The sequence below is a fragment of the Erpetoichthys calabaricus genome, chromosome 13, assembly GCF_900747795.2.
Source record: "Erpetoichthys calabaricus chromosome 13, fErpCal1.3, whole genome shotgun sequence".
Lineage (NCBI taxonomy): Eukaryota > Metazoa > Chordata > Cladistia > Polypteriformes > Polypteridae > Erpetoichthys > Erpetoichthys calabaricus.
The window spans coordinates 134111242-134133304 of NC_041406.2; the positions used below are offsets into that span (position 1 = coordinate 134111242).

Sequence of the window (22063 nt, forward strand, 5' to 3'; positions counted from 1 at the left end):
GTGTGACAGATAGAGGTCTCCGTGACCCCTTGAACCCTCAGACTAGACGTCAGACACCAGGTAAAAGTCCAAATAATGCTTTATTAATAATAATAATAATAGTGCACAAAGCACCCTCCTCTCCACAATACTCAGTAATAAATCAATAATCAAATAACAATACACAATCATCCACTCCCAGACGCGTTGCCCTCCTTCCACCCAGCTCAGCTCAACGTCTGGGATTTCCCATCGTCCTTTTATACACCCTGACCCGGAGGTGTTCCTGTCCAATCCGTCCACAGTTCCTTATCCCTTCCGGGTCAGGGTAAACAGTCCTTTTCTTCAACCCGGGAGCACATCGTATCTTCCTGTCACGTGACCATGACGTACTCCCGGGTTATAGGGCACATAAGAGCCTCCAAGTCCTCCTACAGCGACTCCTGGTGGCCCCCAAGGTATCCAGCAGGGCTGCGTATAAAAACTACATAGTCCATGAGGCCCTGCTGGAACTCGGGGGACGTTCACGCTGTTGGGAGAGCTCCTCCTGGCGGCCTGGGGGTGAGAACCGGAATCGAAAGCCGGCAATTCACCACAATAGCCATCTTTTGCCTCAGCGATCTCTTTGTCTTGCCTCTCTTTCCAGTATTGTATTTTCTTGCTTGAGTTAAAAAAAATCATCCCACTTCAGACACCAGTTTGACAAACAGACACACTCAATTTATCAAGAAAACACTTTTACTTTACTCTTTTCTTAACATGGTAGTGTTGTACATTCAAGTAATACAATCACAGCAAAAAGCAATATTCAAATTAAGCTTTTTTTTTTTAGTCTCGATACTGGGACTCATACACCAGGCAGCATTGGTTAATGGCAGTGGGTAAACTCAACCCCCCCCACTTTAAACTTCAATAAAACAATCCCATTGCCAAAACCTATGAAACAACATTAAACACAACTGTTTGAAACCCAACATGAGAGAACTCATAATTAACAGTCTACTTTTTGGTGCAGCGCCACAGAGCCTCCTGGGACAACATCATTGCTGTCCGCCGCCACATCATAATGATATTGTCTAGGTAAGATTTGTGGTGTGTATGCACATAAGCATGAGGTGATACCACAATATTTCAGAGTTGTATGTGTATGTTGCTCTAAACACACAAGTCAATCAAAAGCAATAATGGTGTTTTTACATACCCAGGGCTGTCTTATTTAAAAAAAAAAAATAACCATCCTTGTTGGCTGCTTATTTTCATTAGTAAAACTAGGGAGCTTTGCCCCCTGCTCGCTTCGCTCACCCTCCCCCGTCTCCAAACCAGGGAGGGCTACACACCAGCTACTTCGCGTCTCTGCTTCTCGCGTTGTGAAGAGGAGGGCTGAACGCACGCTAAGGAGATGCTCCTCCAAAACCCCTCTTAAACGGTGATACAATGTGAAACAAATACATTTTTTTGCCTCCTCTATGCTCGATCAGCTGTCTTGCTGCTGCTGCTGCTTGTGCCCTGCTGTGTGACCTGCATGTCGCGCAGCGCTTTGAACATTTAAAAGTCTATACAGCAGCTGTCCTCCTTGTCTTGGGTCGTTAAAGTGTCTCTGTGAAAATCACGTCTCGTCCCAAGATTTTTTTATATAATAGAGAGATTTGCCATTTGCACATGTATACGCCAAGGCAATCAGCTGAGTGAAACTGATTTTAGTAAAGGCCTTACATTCATCAAGCCACATACAGTGAAAGGTTCATTACCATAGGATAGCAGAAGTTCACAGCATTCTAATTATGCATAGTTGTCTGTAATTGTTCATTTGTATTACATGTTACAGCTGTGCGTAAAAGATAGGAAATAAATTCCTTTTGTGACTGCTCATCTCTATGCACCTTTCCACATGAAGATTGAGTAAGATTCTGATCACAGCTTTGACTTTATTGAGAATGGTGTGTTTACCGAAGGTCTTAATGCCACGCTTGATTTTATAACACATGAAGACATGAAGAAAAAAAGTCTTTTCGGCTTGTGACTTGCTCATGGTATATAATCCCCCACCCCTTTGTCAAAGGGATCTTAACTCTGTGTGATATATTTTTATCCTGTTTCTAATGACTCTTGCTTCACCCTCCCCTCATGCAGAAATGTGTGTAGATTACAAAGGGGAAATCAAAAAGTAGCCTAAGGGGGTGATGGTGGAGCGTTGTGATTGATTGTTGAAGTGAACACAATTAGAAATGGGATAACAATCTTTTGTATGCCATTGTTAATCCCTTTGGTGTTTTGAAGGGGGGGATTATACCGTGAACAAGTCTCATGTGCTTGCGACCCAGCGATGGCTTCCTGCAACCCAAACATCACTGAGAAACACTGATATAGGTGTATGTGTGATGTGTATGACAGGCTCTGGGGCCCTATCCAGGGATGTTTGGTTCCCTGTACCCAGGGCTTCCAAAAGGCATTGTCCCCACCATTATAACCCAGAACTGGAAGCAGCAGGTCTGAAAATGTCTGTCTTATTAGTTTATTCCAGATGTGAAATGCAAGAAAAGGCAACATCAAAAAAAAACATAAATAAATAAAAACACACTAACCGTTTATGGAGTAACTGCAACAGAAGACAGGAGAAGATGTGTGAATTTCAGTGCAAAATCCCCAAAAACCTATTGTTCGAAATGTAATGTTTCGCAGTATCTAGTGGTAAACAGAAATATTTCCAAGGTCTGGCATGAAAAATAATTTTGAAAGTAAATGTCTGGATGAGTACATAGCTACAAATTGTTTACTTTTTGCTTCAGAGTGATATATAGTGCTTGTCAAGTTCACTGACATCTAACCTAGCAGTTGTTGGAATGCTTTTGGCAGACAAACTTCAGATGCTCCTAGCTCTTAAAACAACGACAAGCAGAACACGCAGCTTGCCAGCAGCAGCTGCAGAAAGCCAACAGATGATCTGAGCACTTCTCCTACTCCTCCTCCTCCTCCTTCAGAATGCGCAGAGCGACAAGCAGAACAGGCATCTTGGCAGAAGCAGCACAAAGCCAGTACCTGATTCGTCCACTTCTGCTTAGTGTGCGTTCAGCTCCCCTCTTCACAAATCGAGCAGCAGAGACGCGAAGTGGCAAAAGGACAGCTGCTGTACAGGCTTTTAAGTGATTGACGCAAAGCACAACAAGCACAACACACAGCTGGCCAGCAGCAGCAGCAAGACACCAGCTGAACCGATCGCATCTCTTTAGCGTGCGTTCAGACCCCACCTTCACAACTCGAGCAGCGTTATAAGTGCCGCAAGAAAGAGATTTAACCATGCCCAGGGCAGGAAATAAAGGACAAATATTGTTTTTACAAAACTTTTAAAGTAAAAATGAAAATAATGCATATGTAACAATTCCCATGAAAATAACAGTCTCTTTAAATTGTTTATCCAGTAAACCAAACCCGGGGGTGGGTGAGCGAAGCAAGCAGGGGGCGGAGCCCCCTAGTAATAATAATAATATTAATAAATCCACGATGTAACGGGGGCACGATAGCTGAACCGCGATACAGCGGGGGATTATTGTATTTCTAAAACATTTTAAAAACTTCTGCAACTGCAATATAGTGAAACCTTCATTATCAATCACTCAATTAACCGTCAGTCTCTGTTAACTGTCAGGGCCAAAAAAAAGTGTACAAGTCAGCGCTACCTATTACTTACTGTACTACTACTGTTGTGCAGTATGCTGTGAACTCTGCACACTGGAACAACAGCATAGGAAAAACATCCCCACCCATAATAACAACAGCGCAAGTGAGCAGATAGCTGAGGAGACTTCGTGCCAGCAAAGCAGCGGGTCCAGATGGAGTATCGCCCTCTTCTACGCAGTGGTGTGCTGGGGAGGCAGCATTAAGAGGAAAGACGCCTCACGCCTGGACAAACTGGTGAGGAAGGCAGGCTCTATTGTTGGCATGGAGCTGGACAGTTTAACATCTGTGGCAGAGCGAAGGGCGCTCAGCAGGCTCCTATCAATTATGGAGAATCCACTGCATCCACTAAATAATGTCATCTCCAGACAGAAGAGCAGCTTCAGCGACAGACTGCTGTCACTGTCCTGCTCCACAGACAGATTGAGGAGATCGTTCCTCCCCCAAACTATGCGACTCTTTAATTCCACCGGGGGGGGTAAACGTTAATATTTAACATTAAACATAGTTATTGTCTGTTTTTTTCACCTGTATTATTATCATTCTTTAATTTAATATTATTTATTGTATCAGTATGCTGCTGCTGAAGAATGTGAATTTCCCATTGGGATTAATAAAGTATCTATCTATCTATCTATCTATCTATCTATCTATCTATCTATCTATCTATCTATCTATCTATCTATCTATCTATCTATCTATCTATCTATCTATCTATCTATCTATCTATCTATCTATCTATCTATCTATCTATCTATCTATCTATCTATCTAACTTTTCCTTGTGCTAGCACATAGTTTTCTTCCCCAGCACCATGCCTCATTTTTAAATCACAGTGTCAGTTACATACCTTCAGTTTTAATAACATTTTCTTTGCTTTTCTCTTTTATTATAATTAATCTACTGTACATTGTTATGGCCAATAAACATATGTTTGTGATAATGGAATTGTCTTAAAAAAGTACAATTTTTAAACATTTACGAAACGGCGAAAGTGCTTCAAGTATTGCTTCAATTTATGGAACAGGAAGAACAACAGAGAACGATATAAAGTGTGATGTCGACAAAATTGAAAACCGTGTCGAAAATATAAACCACCAATGGTTATATTATTCTGTTTTAATGTCGATGTTTTTCTATATTGGAATTTTCTTTTTAAACTCTGTTATATTATGTGTTATTAGTATATTGTGACATACAGACAGCCTGTGAGCTGTACAGAAGAAGAAAGGGTGGAATGAATGCTGTAAGTGATGAGACTGGGAGTTCTGTTCTGTAAGGGGCAGACATGCCTCTTAGGAGATAAGTGACAGGAGAAGTTAAGAGAAAAAGGAAGTTGTGGTGGAAGGAATTTTTGAGTAAGGAGTCAGGGGACAATATGCAGGAGTGTTTGCGGTATAGAAAAACACAGAATGTGAGTGGCAGGAGATAAACTGATTGCTAGGGAAAGCTTTCTTTTATTGTTTAGGTGTGCTCCGTAACCCAGATAAGTGAGTGTGAGACGGCACTGTTTGTTATTTATGGAAGACACCAAGTAAAACGTAGAAAACTCCAAAACCTCTGAGTTGTATTTTCTTATTACACTGGTCGCTACAATCTATACATATAAAGGAGAGTTGTGATCCGTGTGGCTGTGTTTGTGTGTTTGTGGAGGGACAGAGAGTTAAGGCGGGTGTTGGAGTCACGTGATCATCTCCCCTCCCACTCACATCATTTCATTCACTTCATTTCGCTCCGAGCTGAGTTCCACAGCTGACGCGGTTTGTCCTTTCTCCTTTACTGATTTACTGTTTAGTACACGCAGTACTTACTGAATAGTATTTTTTCCTTTAGTGTTTCTTAGTGTTTAGTAGACGCGGTGTGCCGGTGCTCCCGGCGGTGTTGCGGTTTAGTGTTAATTTCTACTTCGTTTTTGTACTTTAGTGTTTAATAATAATAATAATTCATTACATTTATATAGCGCTTTTCTCAGTACTCAAAGCGCTAAAATAGTGAGTGATACTTAGCTGATAGCAGTGTAGAAGCAGCACAGCACAACGGAGCCGGTAGGACAGGCGGGTGTGGTAGCGTAGGTGAGCGGCAATAGCAAGCAGCAGAAAGAACAGCAGGAGGGGGAAGCAGGATTTGGATGTTCCAATACACAGCCATAAACAGTAACGCTTGGTAATTTCAGGCGTGATTGCCCCAGAGCCATAAGCCAGGTTAGTATGAACATCAGATCGTCATAGGGTACTGTAAGATGAAACGGGAGCAGATCAGCATAGCAAATATAATCATGGAGGCAGATCATCCCGAGGTGCTAGATCGCCAGGTACAAACAAATGTTCGTAGGTCTCGTCCCGTGATCCACAGACTCAGCTGTTCCCAGTAAAGTGGTAAAGTCCATAAAATCTGTAAATATTAAGCAAAATCCATGCAATTCGAGTCGGCTGTATCCATGAACTATACGTACAATAAACGAAATAAAACAAGTGTAAGAAAGTGCAGAATTAAGGCGAATTTTGCGAAAAGTGTTGTTAACAGCGAGGAGCAGCAACAACAAGCGTGCGCCAGTGTCCCCTCACCTGCTATAATAAAGCAGTTATAATAAAGAAGTTTAGTAGACTTTTACTTTATCTCATTTAGTGTTCTTCCCGGCGGTGTTGCTGTTTTTTAGTGTTAGTGTCTACTTAGTGTTTGTGTTTAGTGTTATGGAAGGAGTGATCTTACCACTGTCAGATTTTGCAATGAATGAGTTGGTAAATAATGAATATTTATCAACAGATCACATGAGCAAATTCAACGAAATTTTAGCTGCGCATACGATTTTCCAACCTCAAAAGGTTTTGCGAATGCGGACTCCTGACATACCTATAATGCCCATTCCACAAAATGCAAAACATATTCAAATATTACCTTCTGCAGCTACTGAACAGTGACTAACTGGGTGTGTACCTATTATGATGGTGCTGTAATTCATGTCTATGACAGTTTAAATGCTAATAAAAAATTCAACCTCACCGAAGAGCAGCTTCGTTTCCTTCGTGCTTTGTTTCCTTACAAACCTCCCATAGTTTATGAAGACGCACAGCAACAAATAAATCATACAGATTCTGGTACATCTATATAAATAAAAATGTAAATGTTCGTTTGTCCAAAACCTTAAATCTCTGAAAGTTCTTTACCGATTGCTTTGAAATTTTGACACAATGTTGCATTCGAATACGCGCGTGTTTTTATGTACATATTATATAGATGTCACACCTGTGACAGGTAAAAACATGCTGTTTTTGAAAACACAGCGCCATCTGTTGAACGTAAACGCAACACACGCCATACTAAATATTTTACGATTCTATTTCAATGTTTCGATCAAATACATTTGTAAGTACGTGAATAAAGCCAGCGACATGGCAGTTTTTGGTGTGCAACCAGAAAGAAGTGATAGGAATGCGGTCATACATATCGATGAAATCACACAGTGTTAGACTGGAAGATACATAAGCAGCAATGAAGCTGTATGGCGAATTCTTTCATTTCCCATACATGAACGAAGTCCAGATGTTGTTCACTTAGCAGTGCATCTAGAAAATGGACAGTGCGTTTATTTCACAGCTGGAAATGTGCAACAAATAGCCCTGAATCCACCGGCTACAACGTTAACTGCTTTCTTTACGTTATGTCAAAATGACGCGTTTGCGAAAACACTGCTGTATTCGGAAGTGCCTACGTATTACACATGGAATGCGGGTAGAAAATCATTTGAACAGCGCAAACGAGGAAAGCGAGCCAACGGACAACCTGGCATATTCAAAGAAACTACGATAGGCAGACTGTACACCGTGCATGCCAATCAAGATGAATGCTTCTTTGTTCACATGCTGTTGGTAAATGTGCCCGGTCCAACATCTTTCCAGCAATTGAGAATTGTCAACGGCGTTACACATGACACTTTCCGCAGTACATGTCAAGCTCTGAATTTATTGGAGAACGACCGACACTGGGATGTATACATTAATGATGCGTGCAACACGTCGCATCCAAGTCAAATTCGTGCATTGGTTGCAATCATATTGACCGCCTGCTCTCCTTCATCTCCAACACAGTTATGGGAGAAATATAAATTCGCACACGGCTGCAGACATTTTCCGTCGAATACGCAAGTAAAATTCAAACATAAACATGGATTTCACAGCAGAAATCTACAACTAAGCGTTGATAATGATTGAAGATTTCTGCTTAGAAATCGCGAACAAAGTTCTCAATCAATTGGGAATGCCATCACCGAATCGATCTGCTGCTGCTTCATTCGATGTAGAATTGCGTCGTGAACAAAATTACAACACAGGTGATCTTTTGTCGTATGTGCAATCAAATATTCCTAAGCTAACGCTTGAGCAAAAAGGCATTTACGATCAAATAATGCAAACTGTCAATAATGGGGTTGGAGAAATCTGGAAACTGGGAACAGAAAGGTGCCGGTTGATCTGACCTCAGGACGAATTTCATTGCCTCATAACTTCTGCAATTTAGTGACATCAAAAGAAGAATTGGTTGAAAAAGAATTTCCCAATATTCAAACCAATTGTAAGAATCACGATTGTCTGAGTGAACGAGCTATTCTTGCGGCCAAAAAAAGAGACGTCTACGAACTTAACAATATTATTCAGTGTAACATTCTGCACAGACAATGGAACAACAAAAAATATTGTATACCCACAAGCATTGTGAAATTAAACATATTAGAAACGTGCGCTTTCTCTTTCCTTTCTTTTCCATTTAACCAGACTGAGCCACAGCAACGCGTGGCCGGGTACAGCTATATATATAATATATATATATATATATATATATATATATATATATATATATATATATACACATACACACATATATATATATATATATATATAATATATATATATATATATATATACACATACACACATATATATATCTATATATATATATGAATACATACACACACACACACACACACATATATATATATATATATATATATATATATATATATATACTGTATATATATATATATATATATATATATATATATATATATATATATACACACACACACATACACACACACACATATACAGTATACATACACATATACATCTATACTAATAAAAGGCAAAGCCCTCACTGACTCACTCATCACTAACTCTCCAACTTCCCATGTAGGTAGAAGGCTGAAATTTGGCAGGCTCATTCCTTACAGCTTACTTACAAAAGTTAAGCAGGTTTCATTTCGAAATTCTACATGTAACGGTCATAACGATCGACAAAGTCCGCCATGTTAAACTTTCTTATTTATGGCCCCATCTTCATGAAATTTGATAGGCGGCTTCCCTGCGCTAACCAAAACCAATGTCCGTACTTATTTCGGTGGTATGACACCTCTGTCGGCCGCCATATTGAACTTTTCAACGGTCTTTCTTACTTAATGGGCCCATCTTCAAGAAATTTGGTATGCGGGTTCCCAATGCTAACTGAATCCTACGTACATATATACGTCCATAGCCTGCAGCTCGGTCCACACTCTGAATCCTCCAGGCACTCCTGAGCATAATCTAATTTTGAAGGTTGGGGCACCAATGATGTTACTGAGAAACTTACAGCCACCGAAACTTTGTAATGGCACAAGACGTCAGGTCACATGCCTGCAAAAGAACCTAATTGAGGCAACTATTTTTACTGGCGGTGGCTCAGGGGAGAGAGATTTTATTCCTCGCATCCCCGTTATACCCTCTGATCTCCCATTTCAATTCAAACACCTCCAATTTCCAGTAAGGCCCTGCTTCACAATGACAATTAATAAGTCTCAGGGACAGACCCTACAAAACGTTGGCATTGATTTGAGACAAGATTGCTTTTCACATGGCCAACTATACGTTGCATGCTCAAGAGTAAGCCCAGCGCACAGCTTGGTCATATTACAACCGGAGGGGCGAACTGACAACGTAGTATACAAAGAGATCCTTAACAAATAATTATTGGTACATTTTCCCTCACTTTATTATTTTAAAATTTTAAAGCAGTACTTCGCCACTGCGAAGCGCGGGTATTTTGCTAGTATTATATATAGTGTAGCAGTTAAGGCTTTTGTCCACCTCTTGAACCCTCAGGTACCACTCTGATGACCAGGTGAAAGTATAATAACTATTATTTTTATTATTATACTGTGCACAAAGCACTCCACACACCACACTACTCATATAACAATTCTCTTTCTAACCAAACAATCCTCCTTGCCCAGACACGTCGCCACCCTACCTCCCAGCTCAGCTCAGTGTTCTGGGCTTCCCATAGTCCTTTTATAGCTCCTGACCCGGAAGTGGTTCCAGGCACAACCCACAAGTCCGTTTCCTTCCGGGTCAGGGCAAACAGTCCTCTTCTTCATCCCGGGAGTACGTCGTTTCTTCCGGTCACGTGACTATGATGCACTCCCGGGTTATAGGGCACGCAAGAGCCCACTAGCCCCCCTACAGCGACTCCCGGTGGCCCCCAAGGTATCCAGCAGGGCTGTGTGTATAAACTACAAAGTCCATGAGGCCCTGCTGGAAGTTGGGGCACCATCATGCTGTCCGGAGGGCTCCTCCTAGCGGCTTGGGGGTGGCGACTGGAGTCCGTAGCCGGTCGTCCATCACAATATTAAAGTAGCTTTTCTGTTATCCGTCTTTTCTCTTATTCATCATGGTCTCAACTCCGACCACTGATGGATAATCAAGGTTTTACTGTATTTGTTTTGAGCTGTTTAGGTTCACAAGACTAAAAATTTCTTAAAAGGGGGAGAACTTGTACTAAATAGTATAACATCGCAATCCTATGAGATATGACATCCAAACATGGTACAATGATTGCTGACAGATAGGGGCACAAAAAAAATTGATTCCAGGATTATGAATTATAAAATGTCCTAGTTGTGTACTGTAAAATCTGTTTTGGACAGAAATTCCCTAAAGCACCAAATTTGCTATTTTTGTTTAGTTGATATTGGTGTAAATAAAGCTTTTTATTAAATGTAAATACTTTAAAAAATTTCGCAGTGTTCTACTCACAACTTTTCAGCCATTTGAACCTTCTTTCTATCATAAGCAGAAAAATAGCCTTTTTTTGGGTATGTAGTTTAGCGTTAGTTATGCCAAAATTCCCCTTAGGACATAAAGGAGTTAATCAGTCTGTCCATTAAAAGTTGAAAAGAGGCTGGATTCCCCATGTTTGCCTGAATGGAAAGATACAACTACCTACCTTTGATTTCGAACAGTTTTTTCTTTTGTGTAGTCCTTCAAAGGAGTTTGGAAATGTCTCTTTGTCTTATCTGTGTTACTTAGGAAATGTACAGAACTGAGCTTCTTAATTAGATTATCAATCCTTGTTAAACAGTAGGCACCAAATCAAGCGACTTGGTTCAGTCATGTAAAGTCATAGCAGAAATGCAAAGACTGAGAGTAGTAGTACAGTTTGCTTTTGGAACAGTAACCATGGACATGGACATGGACCAAGGACTATTATTGTCGTTGGTATCAAAAGGCCTTTTTTGAATCTCCTGATTGACCTCAGTGTATTGGTGTTGGTAAGGTGAGAAGGTCACTTAGAAACTATGAATGTGGGATTGCAGTGAATATTTTGCAAGGTTAGGTGGGTGAAACCTGGATTTGTGTTCGTGATATCCTTGTAGGACAAAGTTGGACATCCTGCTCCACTTTTCCCCACTTAAATTCCTAACAAAATGATTGAACTCCAGTTTGTACCAGGATCTGCCTGGACTTCATCTGATAACAGAGGTATAAATCAGAGTTGAACTGACATCTTTCCATAGTCTCCCCCCCCCCACCCACATCCCTCTGCTGACCTCTTCAGCCAGAAGGTTCAAGAACAGATGACTGTAAATTAATGAATAACAACTCTGATGGACAAAAGAACAGAATAACAGAAGAACTTGCCTATGAGGAGACACTGATTTTGTAAATGGAAGTGAGTTTAACCTAATCAGGAGAAGTTATACAGTACATTCCCTTAAAATTCACTGCACCATCTTGGGACACTTGCTGTCTCTCTCAGGTGACTCTCTCAAGGAAACTGTGAAAAACTTCCAGGATATTCCCTAGGACACTGTGCCCAGGGTCACTCCTGAGCACATTCTTCAAAAATGACTGAAAATCACTGAACCAGCCTTTCTCTGAAAGTAAGTTGATGAGCTCTTCCTCTCTTAGGGGGAGTTGAAACAGATAATCTTTTTCTCTTTGTGGACTAGAAAGCTTATATCCAGTCTGCTAAGCCAAAGCTGTATGCCAGCAGTTTGAAAGACTGAGAAGCAGACATTACTTCAAAAAGGGAGCTTCAGCATCTAAACTCTTGTGCCAGAAAGAGTAATGCTATTCCCCATGAAGTTGAAGATGGCACACAGAGAGCCTAACTGAAGAAAGTATTGGACACCATGTAGAAGAGAACAAAGAGTGCACTCCAAGGCAAGAAGAATCCTCCACTTGAACCTGGAGTAACAACAAACTAACAAGGCCACACAACCTCAGATGTCACATTTAAAGGCTTAGTATCATAAAACTAGTAATCTGTGTCAAGATAAATCTCTCTATTATAAAAAAAATCTTGGACAGAGATGAGATGTGATTTTCTCAGAGAGACACTTTTACATCCCACGAGACTTTGTGCCAAGAGATTTAACCATGCCCGGGGCCAGAAATAAAAGACAAAGTGTAGATGACAAAGTAGAACGTCATAAAGAATTCAAAAACTTTGGCGCAGTACACATGCAGAGTAGGTTAGACATAATGAAAGTACGAAAATAAGAAAGTCTTAAAAAAAGGATAGTAAAGATCACATTAGCACAAACAAACAGAAATTATTACTCGGTGAAATAATGGAACAGCAAAAAGAGATTGAATATATTGTTCGGATTTAAACTTTAAGTCAAAGACTTGTAGATCTTCTAATTTGTGTTGCTATCAGGGAAAAAAAAGTAGTGTTTCTTCCCAATGAAGAGGCGTATCCGCGAGAATTAAAAGATTTGTTGTTTGGTGAAAGTGAAATCCCGCAAGAGAAAATGTCAAGCCCCGTGAGACAGGAGCTTATACAAAGAGATTTAGAAAAGTCCTGGCCACATAACCACGCACATAGTTCAATCATTTCTCATTTGTGTGAATGCTATTGTCAGACACATTTCTTGTAGGCGTTGTCACGATGTAATTCCAAACACGGAATGAAAATTCAATGCAATATTGATGAAAAGGTAAAAGCGAAAAGAGATTGAATATATGGACATAGGTGATATGACAGAAGTATGTAGATATTGTTTGGCTTTAAACTTTAAGTTGGAGACTTGTAGATTGTCTAATTTATGATGCCATCAGAGAAAAGTAGTGTTTCTTCCCAATGAAGAGTCCTATCCTCAAGAATTAAAAGTTTTGTTGTTTGGTGAAAGTGAAATCCACATACGCGAGCGACAGAGACGTGAAGTTGCAGGTGCGTAGTTCAGGCAGGGGGGTTGGTGAGCGAAGCACGCAGGGGGCAAAGCCCCCTAGTTAGCTCTAATTATCAAAGTAAACAGCCAGCGTATTCCATGTAATATGTTCGTCTGTCTAGACTGTATGTGTCCTGCCTTACTGTATCTGACATGGCATTCAGAGCCAAGTTGCACTGTGCTCCAGCCTCCTTCACAGTTTGTTATTTTACCTAGTATATGAGACATGAAGAGTCTGCCTCTTTATTCCATTCTTGACAATCCCTGAGAAATTAATATTTACAGAAGAACTGTTAGAAACATGTGGTTTACCACCATTTATTCAGTCCAATCACTTCTACAATAGCCCTACAAGGAGGCTCAGGAAGAAGATTTAACAAATTTTTATGTGCGATTCCATGAAGCAGTTCCACCATGGAAGTAGATTCATATAGGTTTCTTCTCTTGAGGTTTATTACCCCTCAATTCCTGGTCCTAGCAATTGGTGTTGAGACTTTAACAAGTTTTGTTACCTGTTGCAGGCCTTTGTCTCAAAGACCTTGTATTTAACATCCCTTAACTTAGCTTAGCCTTTCAGTAAAACTCCTAAGGTGACATACACCATCACCGGAACCTATGAAACCAGAAAGATATAAGAATCTAGGCTAAATAAATATTAAGAGTTTAGTGTATTTATTTATGCACAAGAATAAAACGCAAAGTTAAAAATTACATTCTTCAGCAATTTAGCAGTAATGACTCAGATTCAGACTTTCTATCTAAGATCTTGATCTATACAGGTAAAATTCAGTTACAACGAACTGCCAGGGACCTAAAAAATATTTAGGTGTAATGAAAATTTCGTTGTAATGAGAGTCTGTATTTGTTGCTATAGTGTTTTCATTAACTTGCGTCCAGGCATTTGCAATCATTTCAATAGCTTCTTTTGCGTTAATTTTAATCTTCTCCTGTCTACAAGTTATGCTGATGAGAATTTCCTTGCGATAATACACTTTCAGGGTGCGAATGATGCCCAAATCCAGTGGCTGAAGTACTGCTCTGCAATTGGGTAGGAGGAATTCAATGCGAACATTATCCAAATGCGGAAGCATGTTGTGGGCAGCACAGTTATCAATCAGAAGCTGAATCATTCTTTACTTCTTCTTCATATTGTGAGGTTTCTGAACTCTTTTGGGACCCCCAACCCAACGGAAACATCACGCTGAAGTGCGTCCCGAAGCACGATTGCCGTGTCAGTGAAAGGTTGTTTGTCTGTTGCTGGGGCAGGGAAGCAGCAGGCTCACAGCGCTGCAGTGAAGTGCCACAGAAGCGAATCCTAAAAGATTGTGGACATGCTGTAAGTCCCTGTCTTACACCCCAAAACAAGAGGCAGAGTCTCAGTACTTTAGCAAAACCAGCTTTATTCAGCTTGAAATAGGAACAGCATGGTTATTTATTGTAGCGGATCTGCCACTCTCCTATAAACAGACACAGCAGTCAGACAGGGTTGTGACCAGGTTAGTGGCCAAGTAATACTGATCCCTGCATTTACAATGTTTCTTGCATCACCCATCGAGATCTTTTCTGAATGCTTCAGTGCTGAGCCGCATCAGAGCTGTGAGCCTGCTGTTGCCCTGGCAACATATAAACAGTCTTCCATAGACGTGGTGATCGGACTTCGGGGCGCTCTTCTGTGTGTTGTCCAGTTGGGGTAGGTCCCAAGAGAGTTTAGAAACCTCACATTTTCTTGAATGAGTGCCACATTAATAGGAATGTTTCTTGAATGAGCATCACTGAACCACATAAACACTGCTTTTTCGGCGTCTTCAAATGCAGCAGTTCGCATACATGTGCATCCTGAGATTTTTCTTCTTTTTTTGCTCGGCCTTTCAAGAAAGTTGACAGTGTCAATGGTGAAATTCCGAATTCACTGGTAATGTCTTTTTTCTTTTTGCTGCAATCGAGAGCTGTTTTTTTTTCTAATATAAACTGTTATTGTTTTTTAGTGTCTACTGTTTCTATAGGAAGGTGACAATGAGTTCAATTCCAATGGATGTTTTTCAAATGTTGACGAGCAATAAGCAAAAGGTATCACTGAAAACCACCCAAAACAAAAACAGCAAAAAAACAGTACGAGGAAAGTCTGAAGAAAGAATTTTTTTTTACAATGTTTCTGTTTGTTTCCAGTTCCCAGTTGCCTTTGGATTGTGTTGGACACCGTACTCACTGACTCTTCAATGATTTTTGCAATTTCTCTAAATGAAAGGGCTACACATCTAAGGGTCGTAATGTTTGTCATTTCATTTGTTAATTGCTGTTTTCTTGCCATTATCTCTAGAATTTACAACTCTCTACGGTGTAATATTTCCCAAGTATTACTTCAGAGGGTGTAGTAACACAGTCTGTTGCAACTCTACTTTAAGATAGCCAGTGTTTTTAAGTAATCAACAGAAGTTGGGAAACGTGTACAAATTGTTTGCTTCAACTTGCAATGCTAATTTACTTTAATTTCAGCAGAACTGTAGGCTGTAACCTATTAGTTGTTCCCTGAAAAAGGCACATTTGTAATATTCTGAAATTTTCTATTTTTTCAGTTTTTGCTGACCTAAACTTTAAATTGAAACCACTGTCAGTTTGCTGCTTACTTTTTCACCTTTTTAGTTCATTCATTGCATTTCAATGGATTAAATTTGAAGAAAAACTGGAAAAACTGACCGGTAGTTTAGGCTATTTAAAACTTTATGTCTGAACTGTGATTTTAAATGGAATTTGGGAATATAACATGTTTTACAAACATGTTCCATGCAACTTCTTAAAACTATCCCAAAATAAGACAAGAAGTGCTAATCTTGAATTAGGTCATAGAGATGGTTTTAGTTGGCACTTGAAAATCAAATTATACCACAAAAATCTAGATATAAGAATATCACATTTCCTTAGATACAGTACATATTTTTTGCATTTTGTATCACTGACCTGGAGATGTAATTGGTAAGTCCTGTGGAGTTTTTAATACTGATTCTCTGTGAGAAGCTTATTATATCTAAATGTCCTTTTTAAGTGGTAAACTTATATGTACACATACGTTTTGTGCAATTTGCATTTTCTGTTCAGGTTGAAGTTGGCCAAGTGACAACAGAGTTCCTGAAAAACTTGTCTTCCCTCACTGAGTACACAGTTGCTATCTTCTCAATCTATGACGAAGGACAATCAGAACCACTTACTGGAGCATTTACTACATGTAAGTTAAATATAAAGTACATACTTTTTGGATTGTATTTATACCTGTCAGCAATTAATCAACTAATCATTTGCTCATATTTTTACATTGCTCTATTGACAGCATACACAGAGTAAGCACGATTACAATGCTTTCTTAGAATGTAACCCAAATTAAAGTGCAAGTACTAGCAAGAAAGAAATATATATATATATTTTTATATTTTATTTATTAATTTTTATTGTAATCATTCCATACAAATAGATCAATTTATAACCAAACAAAATTGAAGACAAATCAAACCCCACCCCTGAGAAGGAGAGCTAAGCCAAAGGAGAATTGCTTAGGTCTTTTTAATAAGGCAACAATAAATAGAAGAAAGGGAGAAATAAATGTATGGGTAAATAAGAGATGGAGAAGGGAATTAAATGCAGTAATAGTTATTTCTCTTATTCTAAAATAATATTGATTAGATCCTGCCAGGTTTTGAAAAAAATTTGTACAGATCATCTAACTGAGAATTTGATTTTTTCCAATTTCAAATAATATAAAACATCGGTTTCCCACTGACTTATCAAAGGAGAGTTAGGATTCTTCCAATTTAACAGAATAAGTCTGCGTGTCAAAAGTGTAGTGAATGCAATCACCGTTTGCTTGTCCTTCTCCACTTCAAGTTCGTCTGGAAGAACATCGAACACAGCTGTTAATGGATTAGGAGGAATTGTGATACCAAGGCTGTCTGGTCCAAAATGATGTTAGTTTGGTGCAGGCCCAGAACATGTGACCCAGTGAGGCAGGAGCTTGGTTGCAGCGTTCGCAGGTTGGATCTTGCCCTGGAAACATTTTGGACAGTTTTAAGTGAGACAGATGGGCTCGATATATAATTTTTAGTTGAATAATTCTATGCTTTGCGCATATGGAGCTCGAGTGAATTCTGTGCTTTGCTACCTTCCACTCCTTTTCTGATATATTGATTAAGAGATCTTCTTCCCAATGTCCTCTTGGATCTTTGAAAGGTAGGGACTCTAATAGGATTTCATATAATGCGGAAATGGTGTTTAATTCCTCGAAATTGAGCAGTATTTTTTCCAGCATTGTGGAGGGTGTGAGGTGGGGGAAATCGGGCAATTTCTGTTTAACAAAATTTCTAATTTGAAGATAGTGAAAGAAATGTGTAGCTGGGAGGTTGAATTTTGAACGTAATTGTTCAAAAGATGCAAATATGTTGTCTATATAAAGATCTCTGAGCATTTTAATCCCAAAACTTTTCCAGGTATTAAAAACTGGATATGTTTGCGAGGGTTGAAAGAGGTGGTTCTCTTGCAGAGGTGCCACAGATAAAAGATTTTCCATCTTAAAATGCTTTCTAAGTTGGTTCCATATTCTGAGTGAGTAAAGCACAATTGGGTTATTAGTATATTTGCGATAACTTGCATTTATTGGAGAGCAGAGCAGGGAGTATAAAGAAGTACTACAGGATTTTACTTCTATTGCGGACCAGGCCTGTGTATGTTCATTTATGTGTGTCCAGGTTTTTATGGCTTGTATGTTTGCTGCCCAGTAACAAAACTGAAAATTAGGTAAAGCCATGCCACCTTCTGCCTGAGGTCTTTGTAGGGTCGCTCTTCAGATATGTGGGTGTTTTGAGTTCCAAATGAATGAGGTTATTGTTGAATCTAACTGTTTAAAAAATGATTTATTGATATATATTGGAATGTTTTGAAATAAGAAAAGAAGTTTAGGAAGGATATTCATCTTAATAATGTTAATTCTTCCGGCTAGAGTGAGATGAAGGGTTGACCATCTATGCAAGTCTTGCCTAATTTTTTCCATACAGACGGCAAAATTTTGTTGATAAAGAGCTTTATGTTTACTTGTGATATTTACCCCTAGGTATTTAAACTGATCTGCTATGGTAAAAGGTAGGGTGTCCAATCTAATATTATATGCTTGTGAATTCACTGGAAAGAGTATACTTTTATTCAGATTAATTTTAAGACCAGATATCTTTTGAAATTCTGTTAGTGCTGTTAAAACTGCAGGGACAGTGTTTTCTGGGTCTGATATATATAAAACCATATCATCTGCATATAGAGAAATTTTCTGTTCCAGTCCTTCTCTGACAATCCCCTTTATCTGATAAGAATTTCGGCAGTGAACCGCCAGTGGTTTAATGCCGATTGCAAACAGCAGTGGCGACAAGGGACATCCTTGTCTGGTACCACGTTCTAGCTTAAAGTAGTCTGAGCAAATGTTATTAATACAAACTGAAGCTTCTGGATTGGTATACAATAGTTTGATCCATGCACAAATATTCAGGCCAAACCCAAATTTCTCCAATGCAGTGAAAAGGTAGTTCCATTCAATTATATCAAATGCTTTTTCTGTGTCTAATGATAGTAATATCTCTGGGGTGTTTGATTTTGCTGTTGAATATATAACATTAAACAAGCGTTGGAGATTGGAAGATAGATGTCGGCCTTTAATAAATCCAATTTGATCCTGTGATATTATCGAGGGCAGCACTTTCTCCATCCTTCTAGCTAGAATTTTTGAGAGTATCTTAACATCATAATTCAGGAGTGAAATTGGTCTGTATAATGCACATTGTAACAAGTCCTTATTTTGTTTAGGAAAGACGGTGATTAATGCTTGACGAAATGTTTGAGGTAGTATTTGGTTGTCTCTAGCTTCTGTAAATGTTGCCAATAAGAAGGGAGCTAGCTGAGTGGAGAATTTCTTATAAAATTGTATGGGGGTAACCATAGGGGCCTGCTGATTTCTCGCTTTGAAGTGACTTTATAGCATCTAGTAATTCTGTTAGCGTTAGAGGTTTATCCAGTTCCTCAGCACTTAAAGCATCTATTTGTGGTGTCTGTAATGTATCCAGAAATGCATTAGATTGTGTGTTGTCTTCTTTGAGCTCAATTAATATTTTAATTTCACATACTCCTGGGGGCTTTCCTGGTAGTTGCATATCTCTGCGATTATGTGTTTCTCTTAACACAGTACATGTCATATTAACAGGCAGATATGCCTTGTCCTTCGAAGCTTTGAAATACTAAATACATTTTATTTTGGTATTATCAATTAGTGAAGCTCATACCATTACTTAGTTAGAAAAAACTAATAGACACTTTGTTTTTGCCTCAATTTTTTTGTGCTACAACTATTGCTTGCACTGCCAGCTCTCCAACATCCCACAGTCCTATATGTGTAACTGTGGATGCTGGTGAGGTCCTGCCCACAATTCCAAACTGTATATGCTGGTTAGAAAAGGTATGAATGTGCTTATTACAGCCAGAAAATTAACGCAAAGCCTCCATTCATTCACTGGGACTGTGTAGGACACTATTAAACAGCAATTAATCTCATTATCTTTTCATTTTCTCTAACACATGCATGACAATATAACTTCAATGACTACACCTCATCTGACTGTAAACATTATTTTGCTCTGAAAGCATGTACAGACCTGTTCTGAACTCCATAATGAGATTAAAAATTGCAGTAACGAGTCTATGTGTCTTTCTTTTTATTTTTTTTAAATATCAAGAAAGAAATATTGACGAACAATTGAAAGAGCTTGGAAAATACTGGCATCAATATAAATAGGTAAACCATTCTAAGTAATGTTAATGTAACATAATGAAGTCAGTTGCAACACAGAAAGGCATAGCAGTGTCAATTTTAGACTGGTATGTAGGAATAATAGCTGTAAATTGCAACAGCACATTAGAACAGATCTAACCCTTTTAAAGTAACAGTCTTTAATATACTGTGCTAATTCCCTTTATAATTTTGAACACTTCAATCATGTCTCCTCTTAATCTCTTTTTCCATAAACTTAAAAGGCCCAATTCTTGTAAACGTTTCTCATAAGTCACTCTTCTCTTGACTTTTTCTAGTACTGCTATGTACTTTTTGTAGTCTGGAGACCAAAACTGACACACTACTCCAGATAACATCAGACCTGTATAGTAAAGCTTGACCATAAGCTCCTTGGATTTGTACTGTACACATCATTCTATATAACCTAACATTCTGTTGGCCTTCTTATTGTCTTCTGAACACTGTCTGGCAGTCGATAGTGATGAGTCCACTACAACTCCTAAGTTCTTCTCATAAGATGTACTTGGTGTTCAGACCTTCTATTGTGTACTCAAGCCCAACATTTTTACTTCCTATGTGTAATACTTCACATTTACTTACATTAAATTTCATCTGCCACCAATCTGCCCAAGCCTGTATTCTCTCCAAGTCCCTATGTAATGACTCGTCGGATTCAAGATTATCTACCAATCCACTTAACTTGATATCATCTGCAATGTCGGCTTGATGTTTCATATTCCTATCCAAAACATTTAACAATTCCTATCCAGATCGTTTATAAGAATAGTGAGGAATGATGAGTGTTCAGTGTCATTATAACTATCCAAAGTCAAAAGTGAGTTCCACAGAACTAGTTACTAGTAGTAATGAGAAAAAAAGCAGAGCTTTTCTCATATAGTTTTGTGAAATTGCCCCTAAAATTTGAATTGCATGCCTGCTCTCCTTCTGCTGCCCTTTCACTTGCATCCCTATTTTCCATGGTAACTTTTTAATGATACCATGTGCTCTCATACTGTATTGAACACTTTGTGCCTGTGCATTCATGCCACCAGTTCTGCCTCGGCATCTGTGCTTAGTTTTCTCAACTCCATAAGCAGATCCAAGCCAGGATCATCACGGAGAATCGCCAGCAGTCACATACCCAAGCCAATGGAGTTTAGCAGCAGAGAAGTAACTCTGAATTGCTTGCAGATAAGTGTACTCTAGCTGCAGTCCCTCCTCCTTTCCACACTGTACACCTAAATAAAATTTGCCATACTTTTGAACGATAAGAAGAAGATTGCAGATGAGATGAAAATACAATATATGTACTAATGCCATGAATTTCACTTGTGGGGAAATGCCATTTGTTTTACAGATTTTTTTTTCTTACGTTTCACTGTGAATTCAATTTTGTGTGAATCATTTTGCTTATTACTAGTGACAGGACCTTTCATATAATAAAAATAATCATGACCAGTAAGATTTCTGCCTCAGTAATTATTTTGAACCTGAATTGACATTATTTAATACAATTACATGGAAACTTGATACTTCTCAGACAGCTTTAGTATTACAGACATCTGTCTCACAAATCATGACACTAATTGTAAGGACTTGCATTAGCAACAGTGCTCATCTACAAAAACATAAAACAGATGTCTACTTTGGTGGTTGAGCAGACATTATTTGAGCAGATATTGTTGTTGTTTTTTTCCTAACTTATGTTCCTTTGAATTTTTTGCTTTGTCCTATGCAGTACAAGTTCCCACTCCACAGAACCTGAGAATCAGCGAAGAAACCACGAGCAGTTTTAGAGTCAGATGGCAAAATGCAGGTCCTGATATTGTCCTATACAAGTTAGTTTGGATGCCTTCAGCTAGTAGTGATACAAAGGAAGTAAGTAATAGTAAAGGTAAACAGAGATTTCCAGATTTAAGTTGTTTGAAGAGCATTTAATTCTGAGAAAAATATTTTTTTCATGCTGGTTAATCATTTTGTTTTGCATAATTTTCTTGTTACCAGATCTTTTCAGAGCAACCTTATAAGATATATTTCTACAGTAGAATGAGAGCAGCTATTTTTTTTTTCAAATAGACGTATTTTCTTTTATTTTATTGTGTATTATCAAAAGTTCTGTA

At 38.8% G+C, this 22063-nt stretch overlaps 1 protein-coding gene across 1 annotated transcript in view; it reads left to right on the forward strand.

Moving 5' to 3' along the window:
- The window catches only part of col14a1a (collagen, type XIV, alpha 1a), a 504124-nt gene that overhangs the window by 189422 nt on the left and 292639 nt on the right, over positions 1–22063 (forward strand). Inside the window, 2 exon segments of the mRNA XM_051935518.1 lie at positions 16226–16352; positions 21682–21821. Of these exon segments, the coding sequence (XP_051791478.1) occupies positions 16226–16352; positions 21682–21821 (267 nt within the window).